Genomic DNA, 12,319 nt, shown 5'->3' with positions numbered 1-12,319 from the left:
GGAATATAGTGTAGCAAATTGTGGAGTCATGCATTTTGGTAGTAGGAATAAAAGCGTAGATTATTTTCTAAATGGGGAGAGAATCCAGAAACGAAGGTGTGAACGGACGTGGGACTGCCATTGCAGGATTCCCAAAAAGTTAATCTGCAAGTCATATTGGTAGTAAAGAAAGCAAACACAATGCTAGCATTTATTTCAAGAGGTTTTGTGTACAAAAACAGGGATGTAATGTTGAGGCTCTATAAGGCCGCATTTGGAATATTGTGAGCAATTTTGTACGCCATATCTGAGGAAGGATGTGCTGGCTCTGGAGAGGGTCCAGAGAAGGTTTACAAGAATGATCCCAGGAATGAGTAGGTTAACCTATGATGGGCGTTTGTCGACACTGGGCCTGTACAGGCTGGAGTTTGAGTTGGAGAATGAGGGGGGACCTCATTGAAACATACCGAATAGTGAAAGGCTTAGATAGAGTGGATGTGGAGAGGATGTTTCCACTAGTGGAAGAGTCTAGGACTAGAGGTCATAGCCTCAGAATTAAAGGACGTTCTTTTAAGTAGGAGATGAGGAGAAATTTCTTTAGTCAGAAGGATGAGAATCTGTGGAATTCGTTGCCTCAGAAAGCTGTGGAGGCTGTCAGTGGATATTTTTTAAGGCAGAGATAGATAGATTACATGGAAACATAGCAAATAGGTGCAGGAGGCCTTTTGGTCCTTCGAGCCAGCACCGCTTTTCATTGTGATCATGGCTGATCATTCACAATCAGTAACCCATGCCTGCCTTCTCCCCATATCCCTTGATTCCGCTAGCCCCTAGAGCTCTAACTCTCTTTTAAATTCATCCAGTGAATTGGCCTCTTCTGCCTTCTGTGATTCTTGATTAGTACAGGTGACAGAGGTTACGGGCAGAAGGCAGGAGAATGGGGTTAGGAGGGAGAGATGGATCAGCCATGATTGATTGGTGGAGTAGGCTTGATGGGCCGAATGACCTAATTCTACTACCATCACTTATGATCTTATAATCTGCTTCGGGGAACAAGAAATAGTGTGAAGGCCTTTGTGTAAATGTAAGTTTTTCTTTCTTTGCTTTCCTTTATATGAATTATGGATTCTACTCCTATTCATTATGACTTTATGAACAGGGTGACCAAAACTGAACACAATACTCTAAATGTGGCCTCACCAATGTCTTAGACAACTGTAACATGGCCTCCAGTCTACTCAATACTATGACGGTTGAAGAGAAATGTGCCAAAAACCTCTTGATCATCCTTTCTACTTGTAATGCCACTTTCAAGCACATATGTATCTGCACTCTTAGATCCCTCTGCTCTACAACACTTCCCAGAGCCCTACCATTTACTGTGTAGGTCCTGCCCTGGTTAGACTTTCCAAAATGCAACGCGTTGCACTTCTCTGTATTAAACTCGATAAACCAATCCACACTCCACCTGCCCAATTGATGAAGATCCTGCCGCAATTTATGGCAACTACCTACAATACCACCCATTTAATGTATATATCTTTAAGTATCCAATCATTGACAGTACGTTCCTTTTCTGTGTTCACTTCCCCTTCATAAAGTAATTGCCTCATGCTCTTTGCCAATTTCAGTTATTGTCTATGGCTTTCTTCTTCACTATCAGCAACCTGGTAAATTTTTGTACTGCCTACTCCAGTATTTATAGCAAAATAATTGGAATATATTTTTCTGCTAACTTGTGGATTGTTCATTTCACATTTAACCATCTGCATTCATTTTAACAACCGTGGTTCTTGAGATAAACCTATTAAAGTTTGTTTGACAAACCTAGAATCCTCATATTTCCCATAATTCTTTCATCATTTCATGTGCTTATTTGGAGCAGATGACATTGGACCAAGGCGTTTTTTAACTAGCAGAAGTTCTTCTAGTTTTGTGAATGAGTTTCTTTTAGGCCAGTTGATCAACATAATGGTGGTAATTATGAGTCATAGAGTCTCTTCAGTCCATCGAGCCCACACCCACCATCAACCATCCATTGTACATTAATCCTACATTAACTTTCTTTTATTCTCCCCACATTTTTTTCAGATCCCCAGATTCTAGCATTCACCTACACAATAAGAGCAAATCACAGTTAAGATGTTTAGCAAGTGGGAGGAAACTGCTCAACCAAGAGGAATTCCTCGCAATCACAGGGAGAACGTACAAACTTCACATTAACAATACCCGAGGTTAAGATTAAAACTGGATCACCGGCGCTGTGAGGCAGCAGCTCTACTAGCTATGCCTCTATGCTGCCTGCCCTATGAAATGACCCTGACTCTTACTTCAATAAAAGAAGGCAGCTTTTTTTACCAAGGTCTTAGTCAAATTTTCTTTCAAATTATTAAATCTTTTCTGGCATGATGTCCGCACATGCAGGCAAAAAATAATGTGAAAAACTTTTCCAGGACTGATTAAAAAAGTACCAGAATTACCTGTTGAGTGCTCAGTGCATGTTGCCAATTGTAGTCATATGATGGAAAATGAAAGTCAGGAAACTAATAATTGCCCCTCGAGAAATTCTGGATACAAAATTTGAAGAACCAAGGACAGAGTTAGGGATAGAGCCCCTCAACTTGCTATTCCATCCAGCAAGGCAATGTTGATTGGTTTAAATTCCACTTTACCCACATACTCTTTAGTTCCTTTACACTCAAACAGCCTTGAATATAGTTAACACCAGCAGTGCAGATGTACTGCTGGGGTTTCCAATGTTCCTCACTGGAGTCAATCTTTGAGATGTGGGAGGAAACCGGAGGTAACTCACGCCATCACAGAGAGAATGTACAAACACCACACATACAGCATTTGAGGTCAGGATCGAACCTGGATCTCTGGCACTGTGAGTCAGCGGCTCTACCAGCTGCACCACTCTGCCACCCTAATTATCCTATGCATGAGTATAGTTACATACAGGTACAATGTTTAACTAAACACCCCTTGTGTCCTACTGTTAGACACAATAGCAAATCTACAGCTGTCGTTTTTGGTAGAAGAGCATGCTGTACAATCATTGAACTGAGGTTAGTCAGTTTTAGGACTTCATCCAGTGAAAGGATTGGCAGAAATTGTCTAAGTTTCCTTTATTCAGATCTTAATATTTCTCCACCTTTGCCTAGCCAAGAGACAGGAGGTTGGCCCTTAAATGAAAAAATCTGCCCTTGCTAAGTGGTCTTAGGAGGATCATGGAAATGCAAATTCCCAGGAAAAACATGGACAAAACCTCAAATGAATGGAAACTAGTAGCAGCTATGTTTATTCAAGTCTAAATCCTTCTGTGTTCTCCTTTTACCAAAATTCTGCAGAAACCTGCAAAAGTAATTGTGTCCCTCCCCCAGGAACAGACAATCTGTTTGCAGCCCACTCCCGCTCCTCTCAATATTAATGGCTATTCAGAGAGGTGAGTCAAAGCAATGATTGGTGACTCACTAAATGTTCCATCCAGGAAGCACCTGGTCTCCCCTTCACACCTTCCTCCATTCTTTCCACCAACATCGCAGCTAAGATCAGACATCAGTCCACATGCGACCACACTGGTCCATCACTTTGCCTATGTTGTTATGTATGTTTCTCTTGTCTTTCGCATTATGTGTTTGCTGCTAAACTTTTATTACCGTAGCTCTGACATTTTCAGGTATTATTTTTACCCTGAACCTCTGCATGTCTGCGCACAATAAACAAAACCAATCACATTGTGAGATAAGTTGCGCAATGTCGCCTGACGGACACAACTTTTTCCTTTTTTTACTTATGTTTGAAGTCCCTGTTCAAGAAGGGTTGGCCCATCAGAGCAATGAGAGGAACCTGTTATATGACACACTTGTGATCCAAACAGAGCTTTGTTTTTATTTATGTGTAAGAAGGAACTGCAGATGCTGGTTTAAACCGAAGATAGACACAAAATATAACCATATAACCATATAACAATTACAGCACGGAAACAGGCCATCTCGACCCTTATAGTCCGTGCCGAACACGTATTCTCCCCTAGTCCCATATACCTGCGCTCAGACCATAACCCTCCATTCCTTTCCCGTCCATATAACTATCCAATTTATTTTTAAATGATAAAAACGAACCTGCCTCCACCACCTTCCCTGGAAGCTCATTCCACACAGCCACCACTCTCTGAGTAAAGAAGTTCCCCCTCATGTTACCCCTAAACTTCTGTCCCTTAATTCTCAAGTCATGTCCCCTTGTTTGAATCTTCCCTACTCTCAGTGGGAAAAGCTTATCCACGTCAACTCTGTCTATTCCCTCTCATCATTTTAAAGACCTCTATCAAGTCCCCCCTTAACCTTCTGCGCTCCAAAGAATAAAGCCCTAACTTGTTCAACCTTTCTCTGTAACTTAGTTGCTGAAACCCAGGCAACATTCTAGTAAATCTCCTCTGTACTCTCTCTATTTTGTTGACATCCTTCCTATAATTAGGCGACCAAAATTGTACCCCATACTCCAGAATTGGCCTCACCAATGCCTTGTACAATTTTAACATGACATCCCAACTTCTATACTCAATGCTCTGATTTATAAAGGCCAGCACACCAAACGCTTTCTTTACCACCCTATCTACATGAGATTCCACTTTCAGGGAACTGTGCACAGTTATTCCCAGATCCCTCTGTTCACCTGCATTCTTCAATTCCCTACCATTTACCATGTACGTCCTATTTTGATTTGTCCTGCCAAGATGTAGCACCTCACACTTATCAGCATTAAACTCCATCTGCCATCTTTCAGTCCACTCTTCCAACTGGCATAAATCTCTCTGTAGACTTTTAAAATCTACTTCATTATCCACAACCCCACCTATCTTAGTATCATCTGCATACTTACTAATCCAATTTACCACACCATCATCCAGATCATTGATGTACATGACAAACAACAGTGGACCCAACACAGATCCCTGTGGCACCCCACTAGTCACTGGCCTCCAACCTGACAAACAACCATCCACCATTACTCTCTGGCATCTCCCACTCAGCCACTGTTGAATCCATCTTGCTACTCCACCATTAATACCCAACCATTGAACCTTCTTAACCAACCTTCCATGAGGAACCTTGTCAAAGGCCTTACTGAAGTCCATATATACAACATCCACTGCTTTACCCTCATCAATTTCCCGAGTAACCTCTTCAAAAAATTCAAGAAGATTAGTCAAACATGACCTTCCAGGCACAAATCCATGTTGACTGTTCCTAATCAGACCCTGTTTATCCAGATGCTTATATATATTATCTCTAAGTATCCTTTCCATTAATTTGCCCACCACTGACGTCAAACTAACAGGTCTATAATTGCTAGGTTTAGTCTTAGACCCCTTTTTAAACAATGGAACAACATGCGCAGTACGCCAATCCTCCGGCACTATTTCCGTTTCTCGTTTCTAATGACATTTGACTGGAGTAAGTCAGCAGGACAGGCAGCATCTCTGGAGAGAAGGAATGGGTGACGTTTCGGGCCGAATGTTTCAAAGGTCTTTTATTGTCACGTGTACCAATTAAGGTACAGTGATATGCGAATTACCATACAGCCATACTAAAAAAGCAACAGTGAGATACACAACTACATAAAAGTTAACATAAACATCCACCACAGTGCATTGCCCACATTCCTCACTGTGATGGAAGGCAATAAAGTCTCATCTTCTTCCCTCATTTTTCTCCCGCGGTTGGGGCAGTCGAACCATCCATCAGGGCGATTGAAGCTCCCACAGCCGGTGGTCGAAGCCCCTCACCGTCAGGGCGATTGAAACTCCCGCAGCTGGCAGTCGAAGCCCCTGTGTCGGGGTGATCGAAGCTCCCGAATCGGGGCAATCGATGCTCCTGCGGCTTGGTTCCCCAAGTCGGTCTCTAACCGGGGACCGCGAGCTCCACGATGTTAAATTCTGCAGGCTCCAGCGGTAGAGCTCAGAGGTCGATCCTTGGCAAAGGGACCGCGAGCTCCGCGATGTTAAAGTCCCGCAGGCTCTAGTGGTGGAGCTCTCAAAGTCGGACTCCAGCAAAGGCTGCTAACTCCTCAATGTTAGGTCACAGTGTGGGCGGAAACACGTTACGGAAAAAAAATCACATCTCTGTCGAGGTAAGAGGTTAGAAAAAGTTTCCCCAACTCCCTCCCCCACCCCCAACATAAAACAAGCTAAAGAACACTAAAAACGCACATTTAACACATACTAAAAAAACAACGAAGAAGGAAGGGAGAGACAGACTTGGCGAGGCAGCCATCTCGACCCGAAACGTCACCCATTCCTTCTCTCCAGAGATCCTGCTGAATTAATCCAGCTTTTTGCATTTATCTTTGTTTTTATTTAGTTGTCCTATACCATCTGTATAAATTTGATTATCAAAGGTATTTAGAATAGTAAAAGGAAATTAAACTGTAATCTCCAGAAATACAGCCTGTCCCGCAGAGTTACTCCAGAAATCAAACAAGTATGAAATTCCAGCTGACAAAGAAGAAGACTGACTTTTGATGTAAAGCACTTAACATTATTATTTATCTTGCAATGTTTGCCCAGTTTAAGCCTAGTAGATTCACTGTACAGACCAGACAGGGAACACCACATGACTGATTCCAAAGAGCATTGTTTAGCTCTGAATATCAACAAATTGATTAGATTTGTTCTCTTTAAAAGTTAAATCTGGAAGGTGCAATCATGTGCCTAGAAATGAGGTCATACAGTGACATTTACTTAAGTGCTTTGTAATTGAAAGTATACCGATCACCAAGTGAGACGCATTAATGACAATTTCCAGCTTGCTTCACTTCATTCCAGAAGTATAGATGGGCACTTTCCAGTCTGATAGTTGTAGCAAATTATCATTCCTGGGGCACTCAGCGGGACAGGCAGCATCTCTGTAGGGATGGAATGAGTGATCTTTTGGGTCCACACCCTTCTTCAGACTTCTTGAGTCTCACGAAGGGTCTCGACCCAAAACGGCACCCATTCCTTCTCTCCAGAAATACAGCCTGTCCCGCAGAGTTACTCCAGCAATTTGTGTCTCTCTTCAGTGTAAACCAACATCTGCAGTTCCTTCCAACACATTCCTGGCGCACTGCTACATCCAGAGCAATATCAGGAGAACCTCACTAGGTTGACCCAGGAACGGCCATCATAAGACACTTGCTGAAGTAAGATTGCACAATGCAGTGCAGGACAAGCTATCCCATGCTTCATCCCACCTGCTTCAGTAATACTCTCAACCATGTGGTGCTGGAGTACCTGAGCGTACAGAAATATGCAATTTATTTTACCCATTACAAAGTGAAGGTTCTATTACGAAAGGTTCCGTTCCTGTGAACTGTTCATAACTGCAACTGTTGATAAGTGGGAAATTAATAAAAACAGTGTGTGGGGAGGATCACAGACACATCAGTGTCGAGAGAGTGAACAGATGTGGGCTGTCATCGGCCTTACTCATTGAGTGAGGAGCGAGTCTGACCAGAACTCCTTGCGTTGCTCGGCCCCACGCAGCCCCCAACTGTTGAAGTTCAAGGGGTTGAGTTGGGAAGGAAAGGTAAGTGAAAGTGCCATTCCCACACGGCAGAAGATGCTTTTCTGCCCCACATCAGCTGGCAAATCTATCCCCATCCATCCCACCAGTCTGCCAAACGCTTGCTTGTACGTATGGGGTGTCAACTGGGCATGAGTAAACTGGTGAGGACGTGTAAATATAATGTCCATAAATTAGACATTAATAACCAGGTGAGGGCCTGTAAATATACAACTGATAATTATCTTCTGCAGAAATAACTTATTTTAATTCGTTTTGTTCCTTAATTGATATTATGGCATTTAATGTAGGCTACACAATTACATCTTGATTGTGTTTTAAATTGTTTCATTGTCTCTCTAGAATTGGTGCATTAAGAGGCGATCACCATCCATCTACCTACAGCTACTCACTGACAAACATGCCCCAGAACAATACAGGTATCAGTCATTATATATTTGACCATTTCATTGAATACACAAAACATCTTCATGTAATCTAATGGCAGATTCTGAACTCCTCGAATTATCATGGATCAGTAAGGAGATGTAGCCTCACATGTGATGTGGGTTCCTTGAAACAGTACGTGGATAGTCCAACCCGAAAAGGGAACATACTGAACCTTGTGTTTGGAAATAAGCTTGGCCAGGTGACCGAGGAAGAGCCTTTTGGGGATAATGATCTGAACTCCACAGGTTTTAAGATTGTTTTGAATAGTAAGAAGGCTTTAGTACCTTCCTTGTGAGAAGGTACTAAATTGGCGCAAGGCAAATTACAATGTTATTTGGCAGGAGCTCAGGAGAGTATACTGTGACCAGTTGTTATTGGGTAAGTTCACAGTTGATATGTGGGAGTCATTTAAAGGCCAGTTGATCAAAGTTCAGGACTGGCATGTTCCAGTATGGAGAAGGGAATCTTGGATGACCAAAGAGGTTGTAAATTTAGTCAAAAAGAAAAAAGAGCGAATGCAAGATTTAAAAGGATGGAATCAGACAGGTCCTTTGAGGAATATAAAGAAAGGAGGAAACAACACAAGCAGGTGATTAGAAGGAGGGGCCATGAAATGGATTTGGCAAATTGGATTAAAGAAAATCCTGAGGCTTTTTATATCTTCATTGAAAACAAGAGGGGAACCAGGGAGAAGGTAGGCCCATTCAAGTTTAAAGGAGGGAATTTGTGCTTGGAGTCAGGGAATGTAGGTGAGGTACTAAACAAATACTTTACATCTGTTTTCACCAAGGAGAACATAGAGGACAGTAGAGAATATTAATATACGATGGCAGTTTGAGATTAAGAAAGAAAGTGTTGGGGTTCTTGCAGAGTAATCAATCAGATTTATTCATCATATACACAATAAAGTGCAGTGAAATTAATTTTGCCAGCAGTGGTACAATCAAAAAAGAACACACAATACACAATAAAAAATTTAACACAAACATCCACCACAGCATTCTTCACTGTGGTGGAAGGCAGGGCCGGCCTTAGGGGGTGCGGGCACAATTGGGAACAATTTTGGTGAGCCCCAGGTTCCCAGCCAAGGACTGTCAGCCCAGTTATTTAGTATATATTATGAAATTGTACACGAAGGTGCTATCGATTATACACTGTCTGAATCTCTCCTGCTCCCGTTTGACTGTCAGTACCTCCACTGGCTTCCAACCTTTACCGTAGCTAATTACCATTAAACTGCATTATGTGATTGGACACAATGCCCTTGGAGACAGCGGCTGATTGGACAGGAGGGGACCTCTTTGTTGATTGGACGGGAATTTTAAGGTAAGCTGGTTGCTGATTGGATGCAACCCCCGTAGAGAAAGCGATTGATTGGCCGCCAAATAATCAGGCACAAAAAAATTGACCAATAGGAAAACAAAATTCGCTGGTCGGTGTGAACTCAGTGGACTATCTGGCTGTATCTTCAAACTAAACAGTATAACATGCAGGTACATTCATTTAAAATAAAATTCAGTGATTATTTCACATGATTTCTCACTGTGTAAAGCTCAGTGTCTGACCAATTTCTGTTTAACACGTTTGGTCTGCCGTGAGCATTTTTCTCTCCCAAAACAGTTCATATCTAGCTCAACGAACCAGACAGCAGTTGGGCGCAGTCATGCGATTAGCAAGCGATTGATAAGATTTGATGGGGCACCCTGAGCTTTTTTGCACTAGTATTAGGGTTAAGTTATTGAATTTTGTCGTTTCTCATACGTTCTCATACAATCTATGAGTATTGTGTTTACATGCCTGCAAATAAGAATTTAATTCTGAAGTCTGAAGAAGGGTTTCGGCCCGAAACATTGCCTATTTCCTTCGCTCCGTAGTTGCTGCTGCACCCGCTGAGTTTCTCCAGCATTTTTGTGTACCTAAGAATTTCATTGTTCTGTTGTGGGTGCACATGACAATTATACATTCTTGACTCGACTCTTCACTCATGCATTTGTGGAATAGAAAACGGGTAACCATTGCACAGAGCCAAGTTAAAAAGAGTCAGCAGTTAGTCAGGAAGTGACTATTCGCCTCCAAAGAGCAACCCTTTGTTAGGTGGCTTCACTAAATGGTGTGACTCAATATTCCTCCAACAGTTTGTTTTTTTTTGCTCAAGATTTGCAGCATCTGCAGTCACTTGCGATCTAATACTATGTTCCGCTGCGATCTAACTAATGGATGGCCCATGCTGAAGCACAAGCAGCATTGAAATGCTAATACGACAATTAGCAAGAATATTGAACAATACAGTAATACGTAGCTCAGAGGACACTGGGGTTTAATTTTACAAATGCTCATTTTCATGAAGCAAGTCACTTTTGGCAACGATACCAGTTTTTAAGAAGGCAGACTTTGCACTGACCACTTGAAAATAAATCAGTGGTTAACTGGCAATGTAAACGTGATGGTGTGCCTGCCACCAAAGCAGCAGGCACCAGGGGAGGAAGGTGGGGGAGAGGGAGATGAATGTGGATGGACAGGGGGTGAAACAAAAAGATAAAGAGCTGGTTTCAGTCCAACAGCAGTACAAAACTTGAAACAGCTGGTCACAGGGCTAAGAGGCTGAAGTGCTTCAGGCTGCTGTTGGACTGAAACCAGCTCTTTATCTTTTTTATCACAGAATCACTTCAAGCCCGGTCTCTGCATTATAAGTTCAACATGAACTGTTGGGAGGGGGGGGGGGGGGATGCTAGGATAAAATACCATATATTTGCATTTATATTGCGACTTGAACGACATCCATCATGTCACAATAACGCAGGTTATTAATTGCACATCGGTTGAATCACTTGTGAAAGATCCCTCCTTTGTTTAAAGAATATGACAGGTTAAACAACATTTAACATGGTTACAATGCACCTCGAATACAAGATATTCTCAATTTATATTTGCCAGATCCAACCTTTTTAACGCTGACAGGAGAGAATAGACCCCACCGGGGCTGGCATGGGCTATCTCCTCATGCCAGCAGGATCCATCACTAATCAGCATTTTGGATCCACCCTTATATTGCTACGGAAGGAATCGACTATGAATAAGAGAACTAGCACAGCAATTGACAGAGCGGCAGCCCTGGCAGGACATAAGCTACGAAGCTGCATCTGTGGCTGGGAAAAGATAACATCAGAGAAGGGTCTCAAGATCCACCAGGGCAGGGAAAAGTGCCTGGGAGAGCTTGGTGTGGGGCCTCGCATTGACCATTACCTTCTAAGAGGTAGGCCAAATCAGTCGAGTGAAGCCCAGTGGTAGGTTAACCACCACAGTCCACAGGGTATCAGTACCGCAGGTGAAGCTCAACCAAGTACTGTACCACCAATGGACACGAGTCCAGAGCCCAACCAGCCAGTCAGCGGTAGAGAGGAAGATGAAAGGAAAAAAGCAGAATGGAGCAGTCACTGGCTGTGGCTGAAGAGAAAATATGCTGTCTGGGCTGCCATGTGACCATCTAGATGCTAACCATAAGACACACACCCAGGGCTGATCACCCTGCAGTGGGCCTGCCTCGACTGAGGGTGTTTTGTGATAAAAGGCCGAAGTGACGTTGAGGTACACAACTGAAGATGTGTCTGATTGGTAGCAAAATCACCTAGTGGTCACCCCCAAGAATACCGGGTGTCAGTTGTGGTGAAGAACCTTAGGTATTGTAACATCCAGTCCTACTAATCAATATTGATTATTACGTTGCTTTCAAATTTTCTCAGAAGCCTGAACAAATATTCTGCAAAAGCAAAGAAATGATCTTAGTCAATAACAAGAAATTGCATTTAGATAGCGTCTCCAACCAGTCAAGCTTTCCACGTGGACAGGTGGGAGAGTTATAAAACAGTATTTGATAGGAAGGAAACGTTACAGCAGCTGAGTAAAAGATTAGTCAAATGGTGCTTTCAATGAAGATCGGGCGAGGGGGATTGGGGGTGGGGGAAAAGTATCTATAGCTTGGGACTTGCCGAAATGAGCACTTCTATGCAATTATCACAACATTATGTTGGATATGGATCAACGGACTGGTACATGCTTGTAAATTAGTAAAACAAATGTTCTTCTTTAAGTACTGTTGTTTCTGGGATGGGGTGACTGATTACAAATAACCTACATTATATTTTGTCATAATGTGGCTGAAACTGGCATATTTTTTGATATTTATTGAGATAGAAAGATACAACTGAGTTTGGGTAAAATATTACCTTGCAACATTCTGTATGTCTGGTAGATATTGTGAAATAGAACTCAGAAATTATGGGAGGATTACATAAAACTACAATTCAAAGGTAATGAATATACTGAGTATTCTTATTTCCATCATGAAC

The 12,319-nt window shown here is 42.3% G+C and overlaps 1 protein-coding gene across 1 annotated transcript in view; it reads left to right on the top strand.

The window, feature by feature from the left end:
• ecel1 (endothelin converting enzyme like 1) overlaps positions 1–12,319 on the top strand; it is a 107,474-nt gene that overhangs the window by 84,788 nt on the left and 10,367 nt on the right. Inside the window, exon 16 of the mRNA XM_033031339.1 lies at positions 7,887–7,963. Within this exon, the coding sequence (XP_032887230.1) occupies positions 7,887–7,963 (77 nt within the window). The remainder of the gene's footprint in view (positions 1–7,886; positions 7,964–12,319) is intronic.

This window comes from Amblyraja radiata, chromosome 13 (assembly GCF_010909765.2).
Source record: "Amblyraja radiata isolate CabotCenter1 chromosome 13, sAmbRad1.1.pri, whole genome shotgun sequence".
NCBI classification, from domain to species: Eukaryota; Metazoa; Chordata; class Chondrichthyes; order Rajiformes; family Rajidae; genus Amblyraja; species Amblyraja radiata.
The sequence above is the reverse complement of the archived record's forward strand: the minus strand, read 5'-3'. Positions and strand labels throughout refer to the sequence as shown.